We start from the raw sequence: 15,132 nt of genomic DNA, 5'->3' as shown, positions 1-15,132 counted from the left end.
CTAGATTTATTCTTTATTTCAACTTTCAGCTTCTTCACACATTAGATAATTTTTTTGCTTCATATAAGAGATTTAAATGTATATAGACATGTATAAGAAACACATGTGATGAGAGCTGCAGAACAAACCCTCAGAGGGACTCGATCAGGACAATCTCCAATGGACCTGCTAGTTCAGATCAGGAAAATCAAAAACAACAGAAACCTACGCAGCAGCAGATCAATATGCCCGTTCACTAAATATGTAAATACAATGAGGACGAGTGGATTCACACTTTACAGAGATGAGCCGTGATAAAAACAAACCAGGTTCAACATTTACAATGTGACCAAACATCCCATAACACTGATGCTCTGAGGTCATTGATCATTTCATCAGTAAAGTCTGTTCAGTGACTCTTGTTCAGTGAGTTCATGGACACACACTCAGTTTGTTTCATCTCCGTCTCACATGTGGAAAAGAAAATAACAAACAATGAGCTCATTGAAGAGGATCAGGATCTAAACAGGTTCTAAAACATCACACAACCTGATTTCTTCTTTGATTTAGAAAACAACAGCAACATCAGTTCTTTCAAACACATTCAAGTCAGTGTTATTATAGATTTCTGTCTTTACAAAGTGAGAACTAAATATGTGTGATAAAGGAAGGTCAGTGGTTGAAAGAATGAAGTAAAAGATTTACACACAGAATCTAATTCACCGCTTCAAATGACTTGAATCTATTCGAGTTTACAGAACTCAGCTGTAGCTCCATAATAAACATTAACTCCAGCATAGAGAGGGTGAGTGAATGTGGTCTGGACTCTGTGGAGGAGAGTCATGGTGTCAGAGACTCTGTAGAAGGACAGAACACCTGCACTGTGATCCAGGTACACTCCTACTCTGGAGGACACAGGGCCTGACAGTGGAGTGTCCATGCTGTTGTAACAAAAGGTATAACTGTTTCCATCACAATATAACAACCAAGATTTATCATTGAATCCAAATCTACATTCACCTGAGTGTCCTGCTCTGCTGATATTCTTGTATGTGACTGCTACATGAACTACTCCTCCCACCACCACCTCCCAGTAACAACGTCCAGTCAAACTCTTTCTACTCAGGACCTGAAGCCAATAAGTGAATCTGTCTGGATGATCAGAATAAGACTGTTCTTCAAACATACATGTTACTTTTCTGTTTCCCTCAGATAATAACAGATGTTTATTTGCTGTGTTTGGATCCAGTGTGATTTCCTGTGAATATCTTAAGAAGTCAGCTCTGGTCTCTGGCTCTGGTTGTGACAGTAAAACATCCACTTGAGACACAATCTGTAAAATCTCTGTGTCTGTCTCACTCAGAATGTCCAGTAGTCGACCTCTGACCTGGGACACAGCTGCTGTCACGTCCTCAAAGTTCCTCAGAGGACGGATCCTGATGATGGATGAGTGTGTAGATCCACTGAGTGGTGACAGTGAGGGGTAGTTGTGTAGAAACTGGTTGTGATCCTCTGTGTCTGAGAGCTGCTTCAGTTCCTGGTCTTTCCTCTTCAGCTCAGTGATCTCCTGCTCCAGTCTCTCCTGAAACTCTCTGACTCGACTCACTTCAGTTTCCTGCTGGGATCTGATCTGCTGCTTCACATCAGAGCTTCTTTTCTCCAGCAGACGGATCAGCTCAGTGAAGATCTCCTCACTGTCCTCCACTGCTTTATCAGCAGAGCCATTGAGGGCCTCCTCCTCCTGTTGAAGCAGCTTCACGTCTCTCTCTGTGTCCTGGACTCTCTGCTGGATTGTTTGTCTCCTCAGCCCGAGCTCTCTCTGCCTCTCAGTCCTTTCTGCTGCAGCTGTTACTGTGTCATGGCCTTTATGTTCATCCACAGAGCAGAGATAACAGATACACTGCTGATCAGTGCGGCAGAACATCTTCATCACCTCATCGTGACGAGAGCAGATGTTCTCCTGGAGCTTCTCCGAGGGCTCCACCAGCTTGTGCTTCTTAAATGCATCTGACTGAAAATGAGGCTGGAGGTGTTTTTCACAATAAGAGGCCAAACAATTCAAACAGGACTTGAGAGCTCTTCGTTTTCTCCCAGTGCAGAAATCACAGGCCACATCTTCGGGTCCAGCATAGCAGTGATCACCAGGAGCAGCTTGGAGTCCAGTCTTCTTCAGCTCCTCCACTAAATCAGCTAACATGGTGTTTTTCCCCAGGACAGGCCTCGGTGTGAAGGTCTGTCTACACTGAGGACAGCTGTAGCTTCCTCTCTTCTCCCCTTTGTCCCAGTGGGTGTTAATACAGCTCTTACAGTAGCTGTGTCCACAGCCAGTAGTCACCGGATCCTTCAGTAGATCCAGACAGATCGAACAGCAGAATCTTTCTCTGTCCAGGGGAATTTCTTGCTGCGCCATTTCAGCTGCTGCCAGTGACTGTAGATCAGGTTCACTTTCTCTGAACAGAAATAGATCTCTGCTCCTCCCCCTCTCGTTCACTCACAGCAGGGACTCATTTCCCAGAGTTCACAGCTTGTTGTTCACTGGTTCTAAAGGCCTATGGTTGCTTCTCCGTTTTGACGGACACAGAAACATGGTGTCGTATATTCGTTAGAGTAAAACATGTGGATATATGCTTAAAAACACAAAGACATTCTCAGAGAGTCCACCAGATGTTTGTCTTATTTACTTTACCCTTTGGGGGATGACCTTTGACCTAGGGAACCATCTCTTTACAGTTAACAGATGGGCTCAGAAGGAAGGTTCTTGACCAGTGTGCCTTCATGTTCGAACACAAAAATGTGCCCTTATCTAGTCAGAAATCCCATGTGGGATGCGTTATACTTGAAGTCATGGGTGGAACCAAACTCCCTATATAACTGTGTGTAATACTCCTGCAAGTCAGACTTTCACTATTGGCTGTGTGTCTCCGGGTATCTAGATGCTTGTCCCGACATGTAATTTCTTGTAATAAACCTTGTTACACTGAAACTACTGGGTCCTCGGAATCCTTCCTTCATCATCAACAACTTCTACAACATCATTGACCTCTCGGCTGCATCAAATATACGATAATGGCAACGCCTTCTTTGCTGTGGAACACCTCTCTCCGGGCTCCTCGGAGAGCTTTTCGTGCACCTTTGATTTTTCTAACTATCTGTCAGTATTTCAGAGAGCCTACTGATAGCCCTCGGCTGTGATTGGTCCGCTAATGACATTTCCGTACCTCAAACTTCCTGTTCCTGAGAGGCGGTGGACTAGTGGCAGAAACTTGGACTATGGGCAGAAAAGGTCTCTGGTTCGACTCTGGTTCAACTCCATGGAGTAAAAACAAAAAGACAAACCTGGATTGATTTGTTCAAAAATCCAAGAGGATTCTCCCTACCCTGTTTAGTGCCCCTGAGCAAGGCACCTTACTCCCTCAACATCTGCTCCCCGGGCGCTGTACATGGCTGCTCACTGCTCTGTCTGTCCTGCACCAGATGGGTTAAAAGCAGAGGCTAAATTTCCTAAAACTGCATGAGTGTGTCTTTGCATGTCTTTGGGACAAATAAATGGATCTTAATCTTAATCTTAATCTTTTCATTCCCTATATCACAATAAACCCAAAACACAAGTACGACTCTAGGATTAATGTGACAAGTTTGTTAAGTCAGCGGAGTTGTCCGCCTGACGGTGGCTGGTTAGAGCACTAACGGCATGTGTGTACAGTCACATACAGTGATAACAAACTTTCATAACTGCGTGAGCGTCCCAGCCACCATGCTAACTGCGGTGGTAACAGCGCAAAAACCCACTGTCACAACTTTAATTCCACGGCTGTCATGACACTGTTTCCTGTTACCGTCAGGTTAGAAGCAAACACTTGGTAGTAGTTAGTATCGGGTGTCCCTGCTGACTGTGTGTGGAAGCTGGGGGGGGGGGGAGCTAGCTGCTTCTGTGTAGCTTGAAGCCGTGGAATTTGCAACGCAGTTTGGAACCAAGACCGGGGAACAGCTGCACTAAGAAACGATAACATCAGCATTTTGATCCGCTTGGTGTCACTTTATTTTATTCAGTTGCCATCGTACAATGTGTGTGAGGAGCCGGGAGCAGGTAAATAAACAACGTGGACTTCTTCTGCAGAACTCATGAGGTAGGCTTCTCTAAGCTCGTCTTACGTTGCGCCACCTACTGTTCTGGCGGTGCATTGTTTTCAGCACCAACAGTCTTCGGAGAACCATAAATGAAAAAGTGTCAGTCGGATCCGTCCGTCTGTAACGGATTCGGAGAAGCATACTGGAGCTTTTACATTGACACACCTGTGAAGGGAGGAGACAAAGACATGACCTGACTGGGAGGAGCTGGTTGTGAGTTTTTATCTGTCTTATCACATCTCAAAGTGAACAGTTGAACTGGGAACTGTCACATTCAGCTCACAACAGCAGAGGTTGTAAAATTCACTTTTTTAAAAGTTTCCAGAAAAGTTAACGAATCTTTTAAATGGAATACAAATCTATTTACAGAGGGCTTCACAAATGTACACAGGAAAAAATACATTTAAACACAATTATGAAAGACTAAAAGTATTAAAACAGTACAGGTGACAGAAATGTAATCGTGACCACACTTTAAAAACTAGAATTAGATCAAATCGTGGTACGATAACAGCAGGTTGGAAGTTTGGATTTAAAGGATGCTTCTGACTCAGCCTGCTTTATTTCCTCAGGTTGTTTCAGAGACTCAGACTCTTGTTTCTAAATCTCTGTCCCCCTCAGTGTGAAGCTGAGCTGTCACATGCAGCCAGAGATGATACAGACTCACTGCAAAGTTAATGGAGTTCTGAAGAAGAACAAAGACAAAGAGCAAAGGAACCATGTCAACAACTGTTCAGCTTCTATCAAAGAAAATTATAACCTGATCAAACTTTTTCTTGATAAATCAAGTGACACCGAAGTTCTTTCTGTTCTGAACCAGTTGGATGAAGTTTGTCTGTGACGGAGCAAAGAGTCGATCCCAGTCGTCAGAAACCTGATCCTGAGGGATTTACCGTTTACTGTTTTAACTTAATTCTTAACACCACTGAAGTCAAACAATCAAAATCTCTATCCACATGTTCTTGTTAAGTACCAGAGCACGAAGCTAGAAGCTAAATCCAAGTTTTAAATCAGGATTATCAACAAATATCAGCTTTGTTTTCTTCATTATGATCCAAATCAATGATAATGTTGCAAAACACTGCGTCTATCAATTTTCTCTCTCTCTCTCTCTCACGTGTGAACTTGTCTTTCACTGAACAGAAGAGAAGGACGAGTTTGTATCAGGTTGTTAGAAACTGTTTAAGAACCCACATCAGACAGGAAAGTCTTATAGGTCACCGGTCGATTGGTTGATTCTCACTGTCGGTGTGTTTTCCTACCTTTTTTAGACTGGAACATGTTTTTATATATTCCCCCCCCCCCCCCCCTCACGCCCTACATGCCTTTTGTCCGTCGAAGCCACTAATGCACTTTTGATTTGAGTCATTCCTAAGCCGCCATGCCAGTAAGTAGCCCCCCCTCCCTCCTGCTCTTCTTTTAACTTGCTTCAGACGGATGACGAGACATCGGCCATTCGTCTTCATCGCGCATTTCTTACATAATGCATCTGGTCTCACTCACGGGTGCATTCAGAGGGAAAGTACAATATCCTGAGAGGTGGGCACGTCACTCGTGGTTAATATCATCAAGACATCGAGGAAGGCGAAGGGGGGGGGGGGGAATCCTCCACATATGTTTGTTACCATACGAACATCTGCAACATCTGCAGGATCATGCTGCAAAAAAACAGATTCAGGAATACAATTTCAAAAGTAATCTACCCGGATCATGGGCGTTGGCGTATTTCTCAGATGTAAAATGTAATAATACAACGTAGAGTATTGATTTCCTCCGCGGGGAAAGCCTCCTGTGACAGATCTATTCCCAGTCTGCTCCAGGTGCTTCCCCTCCACTGCGCAGCCTCATATTCAGAGTCATCAAAAGCACATTTCTTTCTGGAGCAAATTTGTTTAGTATTTTCTCGCCATTATAATTTTCTTTGAGATGAACTCAGCTCGTCTTGTGTCAGGGATGATCACGTTTAAACACGCATAAACAGATGTAAATAAATCCTTCTCTATGAACTCCACTGGCTGTCCGGTGCACATGTTCTGGTTTAACTGGTCCATTCTTGCTTTTCTTAAAAACCCTATCTCTCTCTCCCCAGCTCCGACTCCCTGTGGAGACTCACAACTGCCTGGATTACAGACGTAGCAATGTGAGTAGTGAACCAACTGAAATCTTATCATATAGATTCACTGCGTGTTACACGGAGCAGCCCCTCTGACCCCCCCCCCCCCCCCACACACACACACACACACACCCAGCCTCAGAGCCGCCAGCTCAGAAATCCGAATGAGGCGTGTTGCAGGCACAGAGAGAACTGCACGGCATGCAAACATGGTTTTGAAATCCTTAAGCCCGACAAATCAGCAGTTCTGCTCCAAGCTCATTTGTTATACAATGTGAATGAAAGTGCACATCTCACAGAGTTCCTGTTCGATGCCCGTGAAACTGTTTAGGGAACTTTGTTTAAAGTGAAATCACGATTTTGGTGCTTTCATGGATTTAAAAAAACAAAAATCTGAATTCACTTGAAGCAAAACATGTTATTATTTAATGACGGACGCCTTGGCTCGTGTATAATGCATCAGCATTAAAGACCCAGAAGTCAAATATGATGTTTAACAGCTCAGGATGTGATGATGTTTGCAGTTTGAGCCAATGGCAGCTGTTCTGTACCAAGCTCATTTGCATACAGGGGGCATGAAAGTGCACATCTCACAGAGTTCCTGTTCGATGCCCGTGAAACTGTTTAGGGAACTTTGTTTAAAGTGAAATCACGATTTTGGTGCTTTCATGGATATTCACTTGAAGCTAAACATCTGATTATTTAATGACGGACGCCTTGATGTGGCTGATGTATAATGCAGCAGCATTAAAGGCCAAATTTAGTTGAGAGGATCAGAGCTGTGAGGTTGGAAAAAAAGAAATCATATATATTGTGCAGAACCTCCTGCTGCGTTGTTCATATATGAAAGAAGAACAGTCTCCTATATTCATGACAGAAAACATGGGACCCCTGAAAAATATTGATTATAGCATCTTTAAATCTTACTCTGACTCAATTGAGGAAGAACACCTATAAATCTTAGAAACCTCAAGTGTCCTTTCATTGCGTCATTGTGTCTCTGCAGCTGCATTGTTATTAAAGACAAACACCTCCAGGGGCCGTCGGTGCAGCAGCGAAGGACGACAGGCAGTGATGTTAAACCTGTGATTATTGGGTTGTGTTGCATGTTGTGCGACTGAATCATCTTCCCTTGAGCCAGGTGTCCTGCAGGTTGAGGCCAGAACAACAGCTGCGTGACGGCAGCTTCTTTTAAAACAAGGAAATCTGATTCTTCATATCTACAAGCTGGAGGTCCGGCTGCAGCTTAATGAGGTCGAAACCAAGTCATTGCTCATCATGATTCAGATGTTTCTCCCGTGACCTGAACATTAGATGCTTCACTATAGTCGTTCATTGCATTAACAGGTGCGGCTGCTTTTGTGTCTTATCACAGAAAACGTTGTGCGTCACTGAACCCTCATCTTCATCTTCATCTTCATCTTCATCTTCATCTACCTGCAGCACGTCGCTGTTTTATCTGCAGACTTGTTTCCTGATTGGAGACCCGTCTGCAGCCTCCAGTCATGCAGAGGAGGAGATTAGGAGGAAGTAACACGTTTTTTAGAAACACTCTTGTTGTTTGTTGGGGATTCAGTTGCTGTGAAGATGTAACTTGTGATGAGGAAGCTGCTGCCACAGTGTTAACATGAGAACGATCTACACATCTAAATGAACCTCTCAGATGCTGGAAAGCCAAACATCTACGTGCTCTGTCCTATAAAGTGTTGAATTTGGATATGAGGGGTTATTGTTAACGAGCAAACACCTCTGACCCACTGCAGATTTTAAATTAAAAAGCCAATAGCTAACACAAAGACAAAGTCAAACTAGAAACAGAAACCAGAAGAATCCAGAGTCTGTTAAAAGTGATGAAGTGATCATCAGTTGAACTATTTTTAATGTTTAATCTACTCCCTCACTTACGCTGATGCCCTTTCAAATTAGAATAGAAGTTTTCTTGCTGCTGACGTGAACCTTCTTTCATGCTGACCTTATTTCTGTGGTGCTGTGCAAAGCTGTGAAAGCAGAATTGCACTCACACAGTTCGCTTCCTCCTCTTAACAAGCTCCTGCAAGAGAACAGAACAAATCCACACTGTGACGCAGCTCATGCAAAATAACGTGTGCGTTTGTTAAAGTGGGTATTGTGAACAATCTTTTATCACCTGGGACGGTAGCTTGTTTAGACAGAGGTGTGTGTGTGAGATTGCTGAGTTGTGATTCAGTTCAGGGGGTTATGTCTCCCACTGGAAGCAATCAAAGAGAACAGTGCTCTGCATATCTCAAACCCGAGTGCCGGAACCAATCGCCGCTGTTTAGAGACAATATATTCAATCACAGCTCGCTGTTGTCCTCTGAAATGCCGGGAGAAAGGTCAGTGTTAGCTTTGAAATTCTACACCTGCCACCTAGAGCTGCAAGGACAGTGGGAAACTCAGAATCCTGTTTTCTGCAGCACAGGTTTGTCCCACAGCTACAGGACCAGAAAAACCTCAGTGTAAAGTTCTCCAGAAATCCTTCTGTGGAAGTTCATGTCAAGCCAAGAGAGATACGCACCTCACTTCACAAATTACTTCTCTGATGACCTGAACACATCTGGAACCAAATCAAAGCTGAAGAGAAAGATCATCTCGCTGCCAAATGATGTCTGGGGTCAGATTCCTTACCACAGAGGAATATTGGTTTTCCAAAATAAAACTTGACAACACAAAACAAGACACAAACACATGAACAGCTGCTTTAATTCCAGAGAAACACAACATGTGAGAGGAAAAGGCCACAGTCAGTCAGCGTGTCTTTAGTTCTAAATGTTTGATCCATGGAGTTGTACACACTGAAGTACATCCTGCACACGTTCACATGAATGGTCCACATGATATTTTCGGTACGTCACCATTATATCTGCACTGGGGTGAAAGAATTTCATGGAGAACAGCAAACAGATCATTTCAGTTTTCAGGTTTTTGCGTCATCAAAGTCTCAGAATATTAGATTTCTGTTATTTGATGATCCTTCTAGTTTTAATAAGTCACCGGCCACATCTATTGGGAATCACAACACACAACACTGTGTTTTATGTATTTACAGTTTTATATATTTATTTACATCACTTTACACTTTATATTTACACCGCTCTGCACATTTGAAATAATGAGTGTCATTTTTAAGGTCTCATGATAAATGATAATCGATGAAATGATTGTCAGCGTTCTTTCATTGTCATTAAAGGAACGCTATTTAAAATGCACGGTTTTTATTCATCATTAAAAGCTGGAATTCTTTAAATATAATTGTAACGTTGAAAGTTCCAGTTATAACATTTTAACCCATAGATTTAAATGTATATACAAAATGAAGTTTCAATATAATTATCAACTGAACCTTCAATCATTTCATGGGTACTGTCCAATATAAGCAAAAACAGACTATTTCACTCCAGCAAAGTAAATAATGTGATAATAGTCATTCAACAAAAACCTCCATTCTTGAGCCATGACTTTATTACTATTGGGTTAAATTTCCAATCCTCAAATCCTCACGAGGCTTTTTGAGCTGCACAAAGATTCCACTGCTGCCTTCACCTCTTCATTCACAAAGCTGAACAATCACTTCCCCTCAAAGGTGACAGCGAAGTCAAGGGCAGCTCGTCAATCACTGACAACACGCGGCAACAGGAAGCTGACGAGTGAAAGTCAACGCTGGAGAACACTTCAGAGAGGACGCTGATGACCGTGCAGATAATTTCAGGCTGAAAAGAAAAGAAAGCGGTTTAAAAATAAGCTGTAAAAGGAAAAGTCCTCCGCAAGCTTCTCGGTGGATTTTAAACAAAGCAGCAGAAGAAGCAGTGAATCCGACTTCGACTCGAAGGGAAACGCCGGCGCACAACAAGCCACACTTAGGGGATTTATGAATTCATCAGTTATTCCTGGCTGCCCGCTGAAAGCTACTTGCGCTCGCCCACTGTGACAGGAACCTGTTAATTATCAGCCTGTTGACCAATTAAGGGTTCTCGTTAAACTTTATTAAGATCCATAAACCACCAGGTGACTTTGTGAACGATTTATTGCAAAGACACAGGGGTTGGATATTGCATCTATAGACCACACACGTTCAACAGCGGGTAGGTTTCAAGAGAAATGTAATGCCACCAAAAGGAATTGTGTATTAATGAAAGACAACACACCTGTTGATATCCAGTCGTTACACAGCGTTGTAGACATGTTTTAATGGTTTGTGTTGAGGCACAAAGTCAGGGAAGGATTGTAGTGTTGGTTAAATATATAGAAAAAGGCAACAGTGACGTAAAACATGATTTACTTTTATCTTTATCTACTTAATTTAACATGTGACCAAAGTAAAAGAATCTTCCTCTGACCTCACGCCTCTGACTTTTCTAGCCTCGGCAGCAGAAACATGCTGCAAACACAACACGGAAATACATTTAAGAACCTTTTGAGTAGAATTTCGGAGAACAGCTGCTTACTTACACGTCCAGCAGCTACAGAGATATATTCACATTTGTTTCTGGTCAACAGATGAATGTAACTCTTCTTTTAGCTCTGTTTTTGGTCTCCACCAGCTTGTGGTAGGGAAACATCCAGACAATGAGCTGAAAGACGCTAGAAGCTTCAAGCTGAGTGGAACTGTCTAGCTGTGGGTTCATCGTCACATGATCAGTCAGCAGGACTTACATTTCCCTTCATATTGTATTTGGCCCAAAACAAAACAAACTGGTGGAATGAAAATGAGACGGTGGACAGGCGGTGACCTCACCACGATAATCCATCAAAAAGCAAAATAAAAGGATCAGCAGAAATATAAAGTCTGACCTCTGTCCCAATGGGTCCCTTAGTAGGCACATACATGTACGAGGCCCCCCCCCCCCCCCCCCCGACCTCAACAAAGGAGCAAGAGCCACAGACTGAAAGAGATACGAAATGGCTACAAGGTCGTTTTTTATCTTTAAGTGGTTTCACGTCATCTTGGTGTCTCTTCTTTGTCTCTACTTTTCGTCCCAAAAAAACACTTTGTGGTCGTTCGGCATCTCTGTAGCATATTAATGATATTTTGAAGGCTCCTTCAAATGCGTCCAACAAATGCGTGCTTCCAGCCCAGGGAAACGAAGACTCCAACCTCATGTGACAGCTTCCCAGTCCAACCTATCCCAGGATTCATTGCGCTCAGGTAATGGCGCGGGCAAGCGATGAGATGATGACGCCTATCATGGAATCCTCTTTTGACCAAACCTTTTGTGTACCTCTGCAGTGGACACAGCCCACGAGACCGACAACCTCTGTGGGCATGGGAGACAGCGTCCCCCAGAGGAGGCGGCCCCTGATCGGGATCCAGATTTTATAGCCATTCGGTGTCTCTTTGTAGCCATTCTGTGTCTCTTTGTAGCTATTGAGTGTCTCTTTGTAGCTATTGAGTGTCTCTTTGTAGCCATTCTGTGTCTCTTTGTAGCTATTGAGTGTCTCTTTGTAGCTATTGAGTGTCTCTTTGTAGCTATTGAGTGTCTCTTTGTAGCCATTGAGTGTCTCTTTGTAGACATTCGGTGTCTCTTTGTAGCCATTCGGTGTCTCTTTGTAGACATCCTGTGTCTCGCTGTGACCTTTTTGCACCGTTCTGCGGTATCTTTTTCTCTTTGCAGTTAATTCCATCTCAGTTGTAGCAGCGTCCCTTTGTTGTTCCTCTGCATTTCGTAGTTGTTTGTCGTCTCTTTGCAGTTGTTGTGTATCTCTGTAGTCGCTCTCTGCCTCGGAGGCCCAGTCCGTAATCCATCCATCACTAATCACACTTTTTAAAATCAAATTACATCTCTGTTATCAGTGACATCCGCCCTCTGCTTCGAGCCCTCGCCTGCCACCAAACAGCACTTTGAAAACGTTTTTGATGACAAGTCGCACAAGTAACGCACGTATATACAATTTAAACCCAAAAGTAAATCAGTATGCTTAACATATTCCTGCGAGTATGAAAAAGTACTTGTGGGATGTTTTAGAGTTCCTCTCCGAGGCTCCTTGAGTGACAGGAGCATGAAGTGGGGAGCGGGAACATTTCAAGTCTCCTTCACGTGGACGGGGACTCAGCTCTTCAGAGAATGTGAACGATTTCCCAAAGTCTTATCTCCTCCTTCTGATGTTACCCATTTCCAATCCGTCATTTTCAACCACTCGGAAAGATCCGACCGATGCAGCGGTGATGTTTGGATTAATACGGTGACAACACGTTATGAAGAAGTCAGTGAGTTTAGAGTCGTCTCTTCTTTACAGGGGGAACACGAGAAAGCCAGAAAAGGTTGAGTACTGCCATCCGCCAACTAGATTCCCCTTCTCCAGCTTTAGATAGACCTTGTCCTCCTTTTCTAGATAAAGCAGAACTCCGTTGGTGGCGGCCTCACGAGTCACATCTTTGTCGCCTGCGAAGGCCGAGATCACCGGTTTCCCGTTCAGCATCAGGTTCACCTGAGAGAAACAAATAAAGAAACAAACCATGAGCAACAAATGAAGGAAAAGGAATAAAAACGATGTGTTTACTTTGGATTGTTTGGATTAGATTGACTTCCTGTGATGGTAAAATAGTTATAAACTCACATTGGAACTAAGAAAAGTTTAACTTTACTGTTTATTTTAGAGAAAAGAGAAAAAGTGAACAAAAAAGGAACCGTATGAAAATGATTGGTGAGGTTTGAGAATATTGTCTTTTAAGTTGTTTAAAAAACAATTATAATATGTTTTTAGAAATTGCAATTAGGTTTATAGATTATTTGGTGATTTAAACGACTTCAATTGCTTATCATTATTGTATCTGTTGTTGTTGTTGTTGTTGCTGCATTCATATATTAATTTCTTCCCATTGTTTGGTTTCAGTTCTTCATTAATATCTGTTAAAGCACGTTGTACTTGTGGTACTTAAGGTGCTATATAGATTATATTTATTATCATTATAAATATGATTATGTTAAGGTCAGTGCTGCCTCTGCTGTAGTTATCAATGGTGAGTTTACTTGTATTAATACTCTTATATCATGTGAGGGTATTTCACATATGGCTCCGACCCCCCAACCCCCATGGTAATCATCTCCATTCAGTCCCACTGCACCACAGACAGAGTTTTACATCTGAATCGATCCAGTGAGAATAAAGAGAATTTATACCTGTATGGTTTGACTCTGGTAAACTTTGATGACGTGGAAGTTGAAGCTGTAGATTCCTTTTCTCGGCGACAGAAACACAGACTCAAATGTGAAGTAGTTTCCTATGTTCACCAGGATCTATGAGAGGAAGGAAGATAAAACACAAGGTGAGAAAGTGTTAATGAACCTCAGCAAAGGCTTTTATTTGAAATGAAGCTTTGGGATGAAATAGAAATCAGTCCTGCACCAGGCGTCCTCCTCCGCTCACACACAAAGTGAGTGTGACACCTCAATAAAAAATACGTAATTCAGCTCTTTCTTCTCAACATAGACTCAACCCAGCGTTTGAATTCCCATTTCACCAGAAAACAAAATGATGCTTGATGGTGAAAAATAGATTCTTAACCAAAAAAAAAACCTTTGAGGTAAACTGACGAGGACAGAACCTGAAGAGGAGCTCTCTGCATTCGGCTGTTTGCAGAAGAACCAATGCAGACAAACACATCTGCTTACGTTTTGCTTGCGGTAGAGATCATGCAGCCTGAATATGTCCGTCAGAATATTCAGCCACAGCACTTAATGCCGCCCCGAGAGTTCCACTAATGGTTTTTAATCCTCCACACTCATAGCAGACGTACAGTGAGCAGAAAATCCCCTTCCCCAGATGATGACTGGTGGAGGCAGCAGCTCCTCTTGGTACCTGAAGGGACTCAAGCTCTTTGAATCCCACCTGTTCGAGACCCCCCCACCCCCCCAACCTGCAGCAGCAGGCCTCACCAATCAGATGCTGTGACAGTCAGAGATCATGTTGTGTAATTCAAGTGAGAGGATCAAAGATATTGTTACCAACACCTCACACACATCCTCTGTTGTGTGATGTGCTGTTTGTTTGGGTGGATTATGAAGGTGATGGTGTGTGTGTCCGTGCGTGTCTGTGTGTGCACCCCCCCCCCCCCCCCCCACACACACACACACACACACACAAACATAATCCAGACACTTTCAAACCTGCAGGTGATATGTGCACTCGTGCTGCGTCTGCATGCTCCAACCCAAACTCTGCAACCACAAACTGCACTGACACCTTCACGGAGGGTTCAAGATAAAAAACACACACACAACTCAGCAGCTTCAGGGGAAGAAGATGCAAATTGTCACCATGAGAGGAATTTACACACTTCTCTTCTAAATAATCACCTGGTCGAAGTAGATGATTCTGGTTTTGTTGCTCATCTCCGACGGCTCGTGGTTGTTGCTCCGGACTGCGGAGAACGCCACCTTGGAGTTGGAGGCGCGCACGGAGATGCCCAGCGGGGAGGACGACGCCTTCCAGTCCGTGGCCGGGTTGGAGTCGCACACCACCAGGCACTTGCCCTCCAGGACGATGGGCTCCGTGTCGTTCTGAGCTCCGGAGATCACCGCCCAGCCGAGCAGCAGCACCAGCGGGCTCACCATGGCTCTCCGCGGGGGGGACATCGAGAGGAGAGAGACCCGTGTGCGCCACGCAACTTCCCCCGGTCCCTCCAGTGCGCGCTGTGCGTTAAACCCTCCTAATGGATCCACTGGTGCGCCATCGTATCCGAGTGGGACATTAACGAGGGGAATCCGTCTCACGTGTAAAACCGTCTCTTCAAGTCAACGAGGATAAAGGAGAATTCCAGCTTCAGTTAGAACAAGGAGCGTGGACCAGGTGAAACGATCTGGATCCAGTCTGTGAGGCGGATCTGTGGATGAATCGTCCATAGCCTTCACTCCCACTCCGCGTCTGACAGCAGCTGCAGCCGCAGTGATGTGCGG

The 15,132-nt window shown here is 43.7% G+C and overlaps 2 protein-coding genes across 2 annotated transcripts; both read right to left on the bottom strand.

The window, feature by feature from the left end:
- On the bottom strand, window positions 1-2,412 carry LOC133957105 (tripartite motif-containing protein 16-like). Its single transcript, XM_062392538.1, has one exon. It carries the CDS (start codon window positions 2,387-2,389, stop codon window positions 722-724), a length of 1,668 nt encoding a protein of 555 aa, XP_062248522.1. The 5' UTR covers window positions 2,390-2,412; the 3' UTR covers window positions 1-721.
- A 9,826-nt stretch (window positions 2,413-12,238) lies between these two features.
- Window positions 12,239-14,907, bottom strand: cbln4 (cerebellin 4 precursor). The gene is made up of 3 exons (XM_062392377.1): window positions 14,533-14,907; window positions 13,357-13,473; window positions 12,239-12,664 (listed from the first exon to the last, which is right to left on the bottom strand). Exons 1-3 carry the CDS (start codon window positions 14,809-14,811, stop codon window positions 12,467-12,469), a joined length of 594 nt encoding a protein of 197 aa, XP_062248361.1. The 5' UTR covers window positions 14,812-14,907; the 3' UTR covers window positions 12,239-12,466.
- Between the last annotated feature and the right edge of the window lie 225 nt (window positions 14,908-15,132).

The sequence above is a fragment of the Platichthys flesus genome, chromosome 7 (genome assembly GCF_949316205.1).
Source record: "Platichthys flesus chromosome 7, fPlaFle2.1, whole genome shotgun sequence".
Classification (NCBI taxonomy): Eukaryota; Metazoa; Chordata; class Actinopteri; order Pleuronectiformes; family Pleuronectidae; genus Platichthys; species Platichthys flesus.
The sequence above is the reverse complement of the archived record's forward strand: the minus strand, read 5'-3'. Positions and strand labels throughout refer to the sequence as shown.